A 16,504-nucleotide genomic window follows, 5' to 3' on the forward strand; every position below is an offset into this window, starting at 1 on the left:
ACAACAAACCCATAGCCTAACCCACTAAATGGGTAAACAAACATTATTTATGTGCAATATGTCATTGTTATTTACATAACTCTCTGCATAGCTCACTTTACACGTCTCTATCGGCACTATGAAAACTGTAAACCGGAAGTGCCTCTTTCTTTATAGTACTGTTTGTTATATATCCTTATATCTCTACTAAGTCTGTTCCTGTTGTTGCATTGTTTTTGTTTCCACTGTAAACATTTTCACATTTGTATCTATTTTTTATTGTATTTATTTTTAGTATCTTATTTTGATTTCTGTTTTCGATATTTTTAAATTATTATTAATCTTCCTTCTGTAAACTATAATTCTTATGGTACAAGCCTGAGTATCGACATTTCATGCAGTGACATGCACTTTTTCCTCTGTGTTGATCTGTATGACAATAAAGTTCACTTTGACTCTGTAAAGCCAGGTGTTGAAATAATACATGTTAAAAAAAGTTAGCGAATATCAGTTTAATAACTGCAGTTAATCTTTAACATGGCTATTATTAATGTTCCAGCATTTCATTTTCTCTGGCTGTGAAATGTATGAACTTTCCTGCAAAGCTCATCTGAGAAAGGATGATATTATAAGGTCATATGGGGAATCGGCCCATTTTATATGACAAAAGAGTTGTGCATTTGGCACAGGAAGTGTGTGTACCTCTGAGTACATATGTGCACTGATGATATATCATGCCTTTGAAGAAGGAACAACATGCAAGCTGGCAATCTACAGATATGCAAAACTGACCTATGTAAGGCAATTACCAATTAGGAAATTCTGATGACACAGAAAACAAATGACTGTCATCCTCAAACTGAGTGATGCATTAAGTAATATATATCACAGAATCACATCTACAGTATAGCAGAACAGAACTGAGAAATATATTGTGGCCTTCTTATTAAATAATGTAGTATCCAGAGACAAAATGAAAAATATGACATTTTCTCTCACCTGGGTCATACACTAGAACATAAGCTGACATTCCAGCCTCCTGGTGTTCGGCAATTTCACATTCAATTTTCCACAATCCTGCCTTTGTAGGAAGCATTTCGACAGTAGCCACCATACCTAGAAATGAAACGGAAAATTAAACTCATTTTAAATGGTAGTCGGACCTGGTGTTCTTTTATTAAAGGAAAGGCAGTGAAGCATGCTGTGTTTTTAAATCAGATATTACACATTTATTTCAGAGTTAATAAATCAGAGAAGTGCTTATATGTTTATGTAATGTCTGTGATCTGCTCAATGCCAGTTAGTGAGGAACTAGATTTAATACCCTTTGGCAGCATTCCTTCCTTTGATGTGTTAGGACAGTCTCTAGCTTGAATTGTACCCCTCTGAAAATCCGCATTGTGCAGATGGCACAGAGGGTTTAGGCTGTGAGCAGTAGTTCCTGTGGTACAGGCTTTTGATTCATGCACTTGATTTGAGGAATTCACTTAACCAGACAGTGTGTAGGGCAACTGGGGACTTGGGCTAGGCTCCTTAATGGTCCTCTGCACTGCAAGTCTAGAAACTACCTATTCTAGTAATTAATAAAGTAGTTTGGAAAGCATGGCAAAGGTCCACTTGGGGTTGTTAGCCTAGTAATAAACTATGAACCTATAAATGTAGACATTTGGCAGATATTACAATGCCACTGCAGATGTACCAACATCTGAATAAAATGAGTAGAGGTAAGAGCCATTGCTGTGACATGCACACTTATAATTTGCTGTGAAGGAAAGGTTAGTTTGCTTTTTATTTGTTGTATTTTGTATTACTTTATTGCCTTTTTATATTTTGAATACTGCGATTTGTTTTCCTTACCTTGTGCTTTACTTGTATTCTGCTTTTAAATGCATATTAAAACTTCAAAAGAGACCACAGCTCTGTCTCTTGTGAGTCAGGCAGACATTTTTCCCCACCCTCCCACCTGCTTATTGTTGTGTTCTTAAATACCACTGTCTTTCTAGTTGACTGCCTCTTATGTTAATTTGACCATATATCTCATTTCCTCTCTGTTTTTACTGGCTTGTGTGAGTAAGCACAAAATTATCATTTTGAGAAATCACTCCCCTTCACCTATTTAAATTTATTGGCCATTCTACTGTATTCCATAGTACCGGAATAAGTGATCATCCCCTTTCAATCTATCTTGCTGTTTTAAAAATAGTGACTCTCCACTAAACCTTAACTTTTTAGACAGGTAAAACTTAAGTTACCTACTTTCACATCTATTTTATTTTATTTATTTATTTTATTTTACATTTGTTAACCGGGCTAGTCTGGCTGGATACATGTCCATTTTCAGCAGAGGCCCGAGGAGAAAAGCTCCACTATCAGACTAAGACACTGCACACTGCAGTGTTTAGGATAAACCATTTTTTTTCATCTTACCTTTAAGCATCGCTGTGACTAGCACTTGTTCTAATACCTGCTGGAAAGCACTAGGAAGCCTTAAACTGATACAAGCACTCAACTCTCCTTGTTAATAAGGATAAATTAATTGTATGCACTAAACAGCCTATAATTGCAAAGTACCTTGCTAAGGCAAGGGAAAACAGCTCCTGTATTTTACAAAAAAGCACCAAACCAGGTATGTCTAAGGGTCAGCTTCTGGTGATTTCTCCTGTCCACCTGGTGAATCTGGGCATACTGGGGCACTGCAGCAATTGCCTCATGTACACAGACAACCCACTCCTCCTACCACCCAACACTGCAACCTGTGAGAGATGCACTTCCATAGCCAATCTGGAAGCAAAGCTCTCTCCACCCAAGATTGTGCTAGACAGTCAAGAGGAGAAGGTTAACACCCGCACTACACCTGAAGCAACACATAGCCCTTCTAAACCCACACCACCAACACCCACCCATAGCAACATTAAATTCACATATGCAGAGGCCCTTAACTGTAACCTGCCCAAGAAACAAAGACCTCAGATGCTGAAACGCAAACACCAGTCACAACCAAAATGTCACATAGCTCACAACACCAGTGTGCCACCCAGCAACAGCCCCTAAGGCAAGACAACATACCTAACACTTTAATCATAGGTGACTCTATAGTCAGGCACACTGATGTCCCACTCACTAGGCTGAACAAGGAGAAAATTACAGTGAGCTGCCTGTCGGGTGCTAGGATCTGCCACATAACACATGCACTCAAGCCACTCCACAACAAGTACAAATATGACTCTGTCATTGTCCATGTTGGAGTGAATGATTTGAGACGTACTTCCCTAGACTACATAAAAAGAAACATGGAAGAGCTCTCGGATCATGTGGCCCAGGCAGGTATGAGCCTAGCCCTGATTAGCATCCTGCCTTCACCCAGAATGATACCACAATATAAGGACAAAATGATTGACTTCAACAATTGGCTAAGCTTCTGGTGTCATTCAAAGGGGATCCAGTATCTGTCTGCCTGGGACAACATGATCAACAGACCACAATGCTTTGCCAAAGATGGTCTGCACCTGTCACCCCTGGGATTCAGGTTACTGGCTAAGGCTCTTGCCACCCCTATAGTGCCTTTTTTAGGCAATGTTCAAAGGACAAAACCACCACTGTAACAGGTACATGCACGCAAATTCTGAAGGTAATGCTACTCAATGCTAGAAGTCTAAACCTCAAAATGCACTCTCTCGAGGCACTCCTAAAAATGGAGAACACCGATATCTGTGCAGTAACTGAGACCTGGTTCAAGGCTCCAGAGACCACCCCTACAATACCAGGCTACAACTCTTACCACACTTTTCGGCCACCAAACCAGGACCGAAACACTAAAGGTGGAAGAGTGTCCATATTCACCAAGGATATTCACACCACCAGGCTAGTTGCCCAACACAATGCATCTGAAATTCTTCAGGTGCAACTAACACTAGGTAAGACTGCAATCCAAATTGTAGCTTTCTACAGATCCCCCACCATGCCCCAAGATTCTCACTACACCTTTCTAAACATACTGGAAAATATTAAGATACAACCAAATACCCTAATACTGGGTGATTTCAACTACCCTGCCATTAACTGGGAAAACTACTCATGTACCTACACTTTTGCCCAATGGTTCTTGGAATTCATAAATTCCAATGCCCTGGATCAACTAATCCATTGTCCCACCAGGGACTCCAATATCCTAGACCTGGTCATTACCAACATGGGAAATCGATGCTCCACACTTATGGTCATCCCCTTGTTGGTCAGGTCTGACCATAAGCTAATCACCCTTAACATCCACATCCCACCCCCACCCCCCAGTAAGGAAACCTCCATAAAAAAACTTTCCCAAAGCCAAGTTCATGCTACTCAAGTCAGAAGTGACAATCTTCATGACACCCATGCAGATGAGAACTGAAAGTTCAACTGCTGAATCCTACACTAAGGTACTGTACAAGCACATCCGCTCATGCATGAATCGTGCCATCCCAAATAGAACCAAGATGCTCTCCTCCAAAAAAAAGGAAGCCGATCTGGTGGTCCCCTGCCGTAAACAAACTTTACAACAAAAGGAAGAAACTGTTGCAGAAAAGAAGAAAATCGCAGGATGCAAAAAACTATTACCAGCCTCAGTAAGAAGTTGAGATCTCTCATAAAATCCTCCAAAGCTAGTTATGAAAATAAAATTGCCAAAGATTCCAAAGACAACCACAAGGCATTCTATAACTATGTCAAGAATCTAAATGGCAATACCCAGATCTGCTCTGAGCTACAACAGAATGGCATTAAATATACTGATCCCAAGGATATTGCCAATATCCTGGCAGATCAATTCAGTGCCAACTTCACCTCCCTCTTACCTCCTACATGGCCCATCTCAATACTGGAAGATTGCCAAATTCCAGTAATAATGACCACACAGGTAAAAAACGCACTCTCCAAAGCTAAGAATACAGCATCCATGGGACCAGATGACATCCCGGGCTGTGCACTACATGAACTACAAAATGAACTGGCACCTCACCTAAGTGTCATGTTTAATCATAGCCTCACCTCAGGCTTTGTGCCCACTGAGTGGCACACAGCTACAGTTATCCCACTTCACAAGGGGGGATCCACTTTGGATCCTGGGAACTACCGCCCCATCAGTCTGACGAGCCTGATCTGTAAGGCCATGGAACGTATTATCATGGAACTTATAAACAAAGACATTGGCAACCTTCAAACACTGGACCCCACCCAGTTTGGGTTCGTGAAGTGCTTATCTTGTCTCCTGAACCTGACTGACTTCTTCAAACCAGTCTCCAGAGGGGTGGACAAGGGTAAGACGGTCCACACAGCCTATCTGGACCTCACCAAGGACTTTGACACCATCCCTACTCTGGAATCATAGATAGACTTACTAAGCTGGGCATTAATCCCTATATCACTCAATGGGTTGCCAACTGGCTTACTGACAGAACCCACACTGTAAAAGTAGCCAACTCCAAATCCAGCTCCAGACAAGTGACAAGTGGAGTACCTCAGGGTTCAGTCCTGGGACCGCTCTTGTTTGGCATCTACTTCTCTAAAGTACACGCCAACACTAAGGGACTCTGGCTAACAAAGTTTGCAGATGACTGCAAACTGGGAGCCATTATTGAATCCCCAAATTATGTGGATACTCTACAAAAGGGCCTTACAGAAACAGATGCTTGGTGCCAGAGCCATGGGCTCAAGCTCAATGCCAAGAAATGTACAGTTATCCCCCTGGGAAAAAACATGTACCCATGAATTACCACATAGATGGCAGTACACTAAACACCGAAAGTATGATAAGAGACTTAGGGACACAGGTGGACAGTGGTCTCACCTTTGATAACCACATCACCACAACAGTCAGGAAATCCTTCTATGTGGCACACCTCATCACTAAGGGCTTTTCATCCAGAAAAAAGGAAGTCATTGTCCCACTGTACTCCTCCCTCATTAGACCCATTATAGAATACAACACCCAGTTTGGTATGTACCTCTCAAGACATCTGCAACAACTAGAAAGGCTGCAGAAATACCTCTCTAAAAGAATCACAGGCCTAAAGCAGATGTCCTACGCTGACCACCTTAAAAAACTCCAGCTATACTCTATCCTATATTGTCTACTCAGAGGTGATCTCTGCTTAACATACAAGGCCATGTCAAACCATGAGCTGTTGGACATGCTACACTTAAAGAAATCCCAATCCCTCAGAGCCACATGCTCCAGGGATCTAAACCTTGTCATCACAATAAACAAAACATGCTGGAGGAATAGGTTCCTGACCCAGAGACTCCCCAGACTCTGGAATAGACTGCCCATACATGTCAAGGAGAGTGCATCTTTGGCCCTCTTCAAAAGGAACCTTGATGATTGGATGGGAGAAAGGAAATTCACCCCAGGGATCATGTCAGTCACCCTCTAGACAGGGGTCCAGGGAAGTAAATAGTGTGAGAAGAAACAGCCAGGGAATTGTTATGGCTAGGCTTGTATAGGCACTAGGGCCAATAGCCTAGTACCAACCTATGAACCTAAATGAGTAGAGGTAAGAGCCATTGCTTTGACATGCACAGCATTATATCACAGCCCTTGAAACCATGACTCTTTGTGTTCTGTTCCTCACCCAGTTTAGATGGCACTAATGCATAGTCAGGTCAGCGGCCAAGCCCTGAAATATATTTGCCCTTCTGCCTGCGGACAGGAAACTGAGAGCTGATGCTAATGAGGAGAAGCTGAAAGCCAACATTAAAAAATTAGAATAAAACTTCAAAAGCTCTTGCAAAATGTCCAGGGCCAGAAATGATTTCATAAACATAACAGCACCTCATTTGTATGTCTTGTAGGTTATATGAAGTATGTATAATATGTGCCAGTAGCCTTTATCAAACCATGTCATATAAGAATAAATATACCATAATATGCACCAGCCTTTATCAAAACATCATGTATAACACTCGAACACCTCAGCTGAAATGTTAGATAACCTTTCATTAATTTGCCAAGAAAACATACCGGAAACCAATGTATTTTTATCAGAGTTGGAAAATAACAAGTTTGACGTGATTTGTTTATATTCTGTTGATAAGATTAAGATTAGTTATTTGACTCTACTGCTGAAGGGAGAAGGCAGTCATATAATTACTGGCATGTGCAGGAAAGCAGAACATGATCTGATGAAAAAACGTTAGGAGAGACTGGAAGAAAGCATGAAGAAACAATGGACAGGTAGCACACAGGTAGATGATGCCTAACGATGATCACAGTCAAAATCATTCCCAGGGAAAAGGGTGCAATGATCCTGGTCGACATCATTCTCAAGGAAAAGGGTTGGATGATCATGGTCGACATAATTCCCAGGGAAAAGGGTGCAATGATCCAGGTCGACATCATTCCGAGGGAAAAGGGTGCAATGATCCTGGTCGACATCATTCCCAGGGAAAAGGGTGCAATGATCCTGGTCGACATCATTCACAAGGAAAAGGGTGCAATGATCCTGGTCGACATCATTCCCAGGGAAAAGGGTGCAAGGATCCAGGTCGACATCATTCCCAGGGAAAAGGAAGCGATGATCATGGTTGATATCATTCCCATTGAAAAAGGTGTGATGATCCTGGTCAACATCATTCCCACAGAAAAGGGTGCGATGATCATGGTCGACATCATTCCCAGGGAAAAGGGTGCGATGATTATGGTCGACATCATTCCCATGGAAAAGGGTGCGATGATCATGGTCGACATCATTCCCAGGGAAAAGGGTGCGATGATCAATGTCGACATCATTCCCAGGGAAAAGGGTACGATGATCCTGGTCGACGTCATTCCCTGGGAAAAGGGTGCGATGATCATGGTCGACATCATTCCCAGGGAAAAGGGTGCGATGATCCTGGTCGACATCATTCCCAGGGAAAAGGGTGCGATGATCATAGTCAACATCAATCCAAGGGAAAAGAGTGCGATGATCCTGGTCGACATCATTCCCTGGGAAAAGGGTACGATGATCATGGTCGACATCATTCCCTGGGAAAAGGGTGCGATGATCATGGTCGACATCATTCCCAGGGAAAAGGGTGCGATGATCATGGTCAACATCATTCCCAGGGAAAAGGGTACGGAGATCATGGTCAACATCAATCCAAGGGAAAAGAGTGCGATGATCCTGGTCAACATCATTCCCTGGGAAAAGGGTACGATGATCATGGTCGACATCATTCCCTGGGAAAAGGGTGCGATGATCATGGTCGACATCATTCCCAGGGAAAAGGGTGCGATGATCATGGTCGACATCATTCTCAGGGAAAAGGGTGCGATGATCATGGTCGACATCATTCCCTGGGAAAGGGTGCGATGATCATGGTCGACATTATTCCCAGGGAAAAGGGTGCGATGATCATAGTCAACATCATTCCCTGGGAAAGGGTGCGATGATCATGGTCGACATCATTCCCAGGGAAAAGGGTGCGATGATCATGGTCAACATCATTCCCTGGGAAAAGGGTGCGATGATCATGGTCGACATCATTCCCACGGAAAAGGGTACGATGATCCTGGTGAACATCATTCCCAAGGAAAAGAGTGCGATGAACATGGTCAACATCATTCCCTGGGAAAAGGGTGCGATGATCATGGTCGACATCATTCCCTGGGAAAAGGGTACGATGATCATGGTAGACATCATTCCCTGGGAAAAGGGTGCGATGATCATGGTCAACATCATTCCCTGGGAAAGGGTGCGATGATCATGGTCGACATCATTCCCAGGGAAAAGGGTGCGATGATGATGGTCAACATCATTCCAAGGGAAAAGGGTGTGATGATCCTGGTCGACATCATTCCCAGGGAAAAGGGTGCGATGATGATGGTCAACATCATTCCAAGGGAAAAGAGTGCGATGATCCTGGTCGACATCATTCCCAGGGAAAAGGGTGTGATGATATGCAGATATGCAGGAGATCCATCAGAGTGGAGTCTCGACATGGCCTGTATGCCAGGCATAGTTGTAACCCTCAACAGCCTGTGGAAAAGATAATACAGGAATAGAGCTTTGAAGCAGTCTGCACAGGACATGTTATTTATACCCTGTATTCCTTTTTTGATTTCTCCAACTCTTTTGGATTTCTAATACCATGATGGGAATGGACCCCATTCCTAAGTCAGAGTACGATTAAAGTTCATGAAATTATTATTTCACTCTTTGATGTTAGCCAAAAGTGCTCTTCACAGTACCCGCAATGTGCCCAGCAATGACTCCTTCTGCAATTCATACAGTGTTACATGAATTGGTAATATATCTAAATATGATTGTAAATTATTTTTTATAAGACCAGTTGCTCCTACTACTACTATTGGAACTGTCTAGGTATCTTTCTTCCACATGGCTCTCATTTCTGCCTGCAGATCAATGTATTTTATGACTTTGTGTCTCTCTGTACACAAGACACTGTAGTCACTAGGTGTGGCAATTTCAATGATCAATGCTACTTTTGTCTTCTTTTCTTGGATCACTATGTTCGGTTTTCTAGCATCTATCTTTTGGACTGTTGGTATTTGATGATCCCATGTGATGTAAACTTCATCATTTTCTATGATTCTCTGTGGCTCATGTTTCCAGTGTTTTTCAGCCACTTCGACACCATAATGTTTGCATAATCTCCAGTGTAACAATCTCACCACATTATTATGCCTTTCAGTATACAGTCCCTCTGCCATTAGAGAAGCGCAACCAGCAATAAGGTGTGTAACTGTTTCCATCTCGGTTCCACAAAACCAACATATATCTGTTTCTCCCACATGTTCAATCGACTTAGTAAACCAGCGTGTACGTAGCTCACTATCTTGGGCTGCCAATATTAACCTTTCATTTCTTGATGTAAATTCACCTCTCCTTAACCATTTCTGCATTCGTTCTTGATCAACATGAGGCTCTTCCAGACATTTTTTATACTTGCAACTATATTTATGTTTTTTTCCACATTTCTTGCCTTCTCATCTGGTCCTTCACCTTATGTTCTTTCTTTTCTTTTTTAGCACATTCAGTTGCTGCCTGGTTTTTATCCACTTCTGGTTTGATTTCCATTCCTGCTTCATGTCGATATGCTTCTAATAAATTAAGCAGAGAAGTCATCTTAGATTTATTCTCCTCATGTTTCAAAACTTTCACCACATTTGGATCTTGTGAGGTCAATAGATATGTATGGAGTCCCACAATTGCAGATCTATACATGTAATCAATTTCAAGGAGGCCCATCCCTCCTTCAGAACAGGGGATATATAATCTTGGTATACAGTGATTTTTATAAATCATTTGGTGAGCATGAAGCATCCTTCTTGTTTTGATATCCAATCTATCCAACACTTTTTGGGGCCAGTCAATCACTCCACAACTATAAGTTAGGACAGGAAGAGCAAATTGATTTATAGCTTGGATCTTTTTTCTAGGTGTTAAATGTGTTTTCAGGATTAATTTAAGTCTTCTAAAGTACTCCTTACTAAGCCTTATTCGCATTTGTTCATGTTTTATTGCTGATCCTTCATCAATTCCCAAGTATTTATACACCCCGTCTTATTCAAGTTCTTTTATATTACATTCGTATCCCAAACTGATTTTTTCCTGGTGCTGCAATTTTCCTTTTTAAAGGTTGCTTTTGCACATTTATCAAGACCAAATGACATTCCAATATCATCTGAAAAAGTTTTGACAACCTACAGCTGTGCTTTCAGTTCCTCATCTGATGAGCTATACAATTTTAAATCACCAACAAAGAGAAGATGAGAAGTCATTAGACTTTGTTGTTTTCTAGAAGCCAAATTGTAGCCATGGCCTAGGCTGTTAAGTAAGCAGCTTAATGGGTTAATGGCAAGGCAGAATAACAAGGGTGACAGAGAGTCACCCTGGAATATCCCCCTTTAAATTTTTATCCCTGGGATAATAATCTGTCCTTTATCATGGCTTAATTGCAAAGTGATCTGCCACTGTTTCATGGTCACTGTAATGTAGTCGATCAGTGTAGGGTGTATCTTATACATTTTAAGCACTCTTTTATCCATGAATGTGGGATACTATCAAATGCTTTTTTGTAGTCAATCCATGCCATACTTAGGTTCTTTCCCTTCTTACAATTCTCCATTATACCCTTGTTTAACAACAAATGGTCCTTTGTTCCATATGACTTTCTTTTATTGCCCTTTTGTTCTACTGCCATAATTGAGTTTTCTTCTAAATGACTATAAACTCTGTCAGCGTCAATACCCGTGTATAGTTTGCATGTTGTTGGAAGACAAGTTATTGGTCTATAATTTTTAGGGTAGCTTGCAGGTTCAGTCTTAAGTAAGAACATTGTTTTTCCTGTTGTTAACCAGTGTGGTGTGTGTTCAGGGTGCATATATAAATAGTTCTTACTCATGGCTAAATCATCGTGCAAAGAAGTTAATACTTTAAGCCAAAAGTTAGGTACTGCATCTGGGTTTGGGGTTTTCCAGTTAGAGGCTTTTCTCAACTTTATTTCAATCTCTCTGGCTGTTCCTTCATCCTTTTTCATATCCTGTACCTTTAAACTTCTTATTCTTTCTTTTACTTCTTCTATCCATTTAGCATCTTTGCAGGATCTTCATAGATACTTCTCCAAAATGTATCTACTTCCTCTTTTTTTGGCGGTCTATCTATTCCTTTTACCTTATTTCCCATTTCTCTATAAAACCTTTTTGGGTCATCAATAATTTGTTTATTTTGTGTTTTTCCCTTATATTTATCTTTGTATCTTCTGAGTCTTTCCACCTGTTTTGAAATTTTTAGTTTGTTACCTCCAATAGTGCATAATAGATGCTGGTCTGTTCTAATACTCCGCGCTGCTTTTATCACATCTGTCTTTCTTAATATTTTTGCTGATCTGTTACCTCTTCTATAATCTTCTAACAATGACTCTTCTTGTCTTAGCTGCTTTATTGTTTTCTGTATTCGATATTTCCATGATGGTATTCGCTTTTGCCCCTCCCCTTTCTCTCGCTACTTTATGTTCCTGTGGTAGACTTTTATCGGTTATTAATTCAGCTGCACAGTAATATATCCTGTTTACTTCTGTTAAATTGCATGGGTCTCTATGGACAGTCCTAATTACTGTGTTCATTTGTTTTATCAAGCTTCTGACTTTTGGGGTTTTATTAACCTTCTGCAGTCTATTTCTCTCATTGATCTTGATATATCTGTCTTTGTCTATTAAATCAAGCAACTCTTCTCTTAACTCCTTTTCTTCCATACTGAGGGCACATCCCTTGTTTTCCATTTCCTGCGGGCATTCTATAGAAAGTTCTATAACATCTCCCTGTGGCACATTCTCTTCAGTTTCATCCTGTGTCATCTGTTGTTCTGTCATATGGGAACTCACTGGCCTATCACTCCTCAACATTGACTGCATCAGAGTTTCCACAGTTTCCTGTTCTGTTCCTTGCTGTCTAGCTTCAGGTGAACATTTATACTGGTTGCTTGTGGAAGGCCCCAGAATATCTTGATATGGCACCTGACGAGTTACTTCCTGTTCCACTGGTTTCCCCTTAATTTGGTTATCCATTGCTCTATCCTGTTGTGGTGCTTTCTGCATTTGATTTTCTACACTGAATCCTTCTCTTTGTAGCTGTTCCATAACCTCAATTTCTATTTCTTTGACTTCTCCATTACTGATCTCTTTTTCTACTTTTCCTCTTAGTCTTCTTATTTTTTGTATTGTAAAGTTTTCCGTATCTGGATTCCTTTGCCTATATTTTTCTTCAAATATTTTTGGTGCTGCTCTTTTTGTATTAGTTAGTTTTGCTTTCTCCTTTGCATAAATATTACACCATATTTAATCTGTTTCCCTTTCTCATGTTTATATTTCTTCTTCACATCTCCAGATCTTCTTGCTTTTCCTTATTCTGGGGATTCACTCCATCATGTTGTGATGTAGTCTGTTTTATTCCTTCTACATTAAATCCTTCACTTCGCAGGCACTCCATAACTTCAGCTTCTACTTCTTTAACCTTTACTTTACTAATCATCTTTTCTACATTATGTTTTGTGTTATTAATCTTTTTATTGTGAAATGTTCCACATCTGGATGCCTTTGCCTGTATTTCTCTTCAAATACTTTTGAGACTGCCTTCTCTATATTAGTTAAATTAGCTTTCTCCCTTGCATAAATATTGCACCATATCAAATCTTTCTTTCTTTCTTTCCTATGTCCATATCTCTTTTTTAGCTGTTTCAAATATCTCTAAGTTTTGTTGTTTATATTTTTCCACTTCCTCAAAAGCTTCTTTTTCCAAAGAGTTCAAAGTTTCTTGATCTATATACTGTTTTTCAAAAATCTGTTGTAATAATGAACGCAAATTTTTATCTGAAGCTTCTGACAGTTTTTCCTGTGAAAGTATTTTTCTTTCCTCTAATTTCTCTCTTAATTGTTTTGTATATCTTGTATGCGGAAATTCTGGGCTTCTTGCATAATAATAATAACAATACATAATTTATTTCTTATCCTCAATAGTCCACTGTATCATCTTTATGGCTCTTTTTTGGCCAATCAGTTTTTGTCCTTTTTGTGTACTGCTGCTTCCTTCTACAACAGGGGGCCCATCCTCCTCCTGAGCCTGGCCTGGCCCCATTGTAGGAATATCACCGCAATTTGAGGATTCTACACTGTGATTTTTTCCAGTCCTGGCACCAGTGCGCCTACCATGATTGGGCACTTCTTTATCCTGGGTCTTGTGGCCCCGGTTATCTTTTTTCATTTTTGATTTACCTCTGTACATGATATATGCTATATAAATACAGTCTATATATCAGTATCGCCTTGGTGAGATTTTGTGAAAAACCGGGTCCACCTCGTGAAGGTACTCACCAAGACTTGAGGATGAATTCAGTTTCAGCACTACTACTCTCCTTTGCTTGCTGACTTTTCATCTCTCCATCAGGACCCCTTTAGTGAGGAACTTCTGTGGATGTTCTAATTGTTGGATGTGTCTGGTTAGGTGCATAACAAAGGGAACATTAGGCTCAATGATAGGTTTGATGAATGGAGTGAAACAATGACCACCTTGGACCTAGATGCCATACCTTTGTGTAAAAGTTACACAACATATAATGATTTACTCAGTATTGTAGACACATAATGGTCAAAGGCCAGATCACTGTCTATGTCTGCCCCCAAACTACTGTCTACTAGGCCAACTCTTAGGGGAGTGCTGTCAGTATGACAGTAACCAGGGGAGGCTGACCCTTTGGGAAAAGGATGCTGTTATACATTTCTTGACATTCTGTTTTATTACTGCTTTTGATTTGAAATCATCTGCAAATTTCATCAGCCAGAGGCCGTTGATGTTAGCATTGACTTCAGAGTCCATTCACTGAGGCACCCCGCTGGTGACTAGCCTCATAGCAGAGGTGGACCCCCCCCCCCTTTCTAACTTCCTGGGTTCTGTCTGTGAGCCAGCTTGCTATCCACTAGATGATATAAGGACTTTTACCTAAACTCTTGCATTTGTCAACAATGTTCAAATGGGGTATTGTGTCAGATGCCTTGGTCAGGTCAAAATAGGCTATGTGAACCATTTTGCCCTTATCCATTGCTTTGGTGACCTTCTGAAAGAAATCCATCAGACTGAGTAGCTGACCTTGATGAAACCAAATTGGGTTAAGTCTAGGGTCTGGAGGTTTCCTATGTCATTATTGATCATTTCCATGATAATTCTTTCGATGGCTTTGCATATGATACTAGTGAGTCTTATCGATCTGTAGTTTCCAGGGACTGTAGATGGCCCGCCTTTGTGCAGAGGGATGATGGTTTTTGTTCTACATTAATGAGGCAGTTAAATAGCAAATCCAGAGGGCTTGATTGGTCATGTTTTCTGCTATTTAGAAGCCACCCTGAGATATTGTCTGGGTCTATCGATGCAGTGTTCTTGTCCTTAAAGAGAGCACTCAGGAATCCTACCTCTCAAATGTACAGATTTTTGCAGAATGTCCAGATTTTTGCCTCATATTTTTAGTCTGTTTCTCCTAAAATTACATTTTCTGTCAAGTCATTGAGGACTGACGTCAGAAAATAATGGCAGATATTTGAGTTTCAGACGTAATACCCTTTCGAAAATTCATGCTAATGCAAAACCTGTAATTCTATCAAATTTCTAAGTTTGTAAGAGTACTATTTTAAAAAAAGTCCCTATTTTTGGGCATTTGCCCCCCCCCCCCATTACCTATGGCTTTGTCCAGATTTCTTGCTCTTAGAAGTTGAGAGGTATGAGGGTTCCATATTGATAGCAGGGGGAGTTATATTTGTTGGTATTTCCTGAGGGTAATCTTGGGTGGTGTGAGAGGGGGCAAAGTTAGAGCTGAATACATCTGCCAGTTGGTTTGCGATATCATCTGGCTTGGTTTAGGTGTGGCTGTTATCACAGAGTTCCACACATGATTATGTATTGCATCATGTGGCTTGGTTTAGGTGTGGCCGTTACCACTGAGTTCCACACACAATTACGTATTGCCTAAAGAATGACTGGTGGCTCTCCTTTCCACTGGGAAGACCATATTTACCTGAAATTTGGATTTGGTAGACTTTATTTATCCTCTGAGGTATTTATTTAGTTTGAGTGTGCTTTTATTCGGCTACACGTCTTAATTTTTGCCATGATTTTTTTCCTTCTGTTATACTGTACATCCTATTGATGATGTGATTCTGCAAGGGTGGCTTGGTTTTTGAGTTAGTTCTATAATTCTTCCTGGTAAGTACATCTACTTCTATGCAGCTGTTAACATTCATGAATAGGCTTTTGTGAACAGTTCCATGTAGGCAGCAGTGCTCTCAGGTTTATGAGGGCCTGAAATTTTGCCAGGTTATCACTTAATAGTAGGAAGTTAGTCTTATAGTAGTTTCTAAATATTCCAGGTTAGTTAGGGTTCCACTTTTTGTTTTTACTCCAAAGAAGACCATTTTGTGGTCTGACCTCACCAAAGAGGACATTACACTGGGAGGTATGCAGCGCTCTCCCATATCATTGAGATCCAGATCCAGTATCTTTGTGTTGGTGCATTGACAATCTGTTCCAGAGAGTTTGTGTTTACAAAATTCAGGAATCTCTTAGCCTGCAACTTTGGTGGATTGTATGATTCCCAGTTAATACTGGGCAATTAAAGTCAGCCATGAATATGGTATTGTGTTGCATGGTGAGTGTTTTCAGTAAGCTTAAATAGATTTATGGGTTTCCTGGCTTACAGAGGGGGCCCTACAGCTTGCAAGGAAGTGGTATGGGATTTTTCATATGGTGATTTGAATATGGAAAAACTCAAGTGCATCATTCTGTTTGACCAGCCTTGAGGTTTATTTATTTTTTATGTAAATCGAGACACCTCCACCTTTAGTCCCTGCCTGTGTAGTAGCTGGTCCAAATGTATGGAAATATTATAGCCTTGCACTGCCAGTGTGCTGTCCACAACATTAAACCATGTTTCAGTTGACTGCTCAGATGCCAGCAATCTTCATTCTGCCTTCCCCATTTTCCAAAGAGCCAGTTTCCTGTTCGATT

At 40.6% G+C, this 16,504-nt stretch overlaps 1 protein-coding gene across 2 annotated transcripts in view; it reads right to left on the bottom strand.

Annotated features, from left to right (window-relative positions):
• Window positions 1–16,504, bottom strand: part of F8 (coagulation factor VIII) — a 2,728,596-nt gene that overhangs the window by 929,152 nt on the left and 1,782,940 nt on the right. For both annotated transcript variants that reach the window (XM_044057714.1, XM_044057713.1), the window contains one exon: window positions 979–1,095. In XM_044057714.1, coding sequence (XP_043913649.1) covers window positions 979–1,095 — 117 coding nt within the window. The remainder of the gene's footprint in view (window positions 1–978; window positions 1,096–16,504) is intronic.

The sequence above is a fragment of the Protopterus annectens genome, chromosome 15.part0 (assembly GCF_019279795.1).
Source record: "Protopterus annectens isolate FY-2018-M chromosome 15.part0, PAN1.0, whole genome shotgun sequence".
Lineage (NCBI taxonomy): Eukaryota > Metazoa > Chordata > Ceratodontiformes > Protopteridae > Protopterus > Protopterus annectens.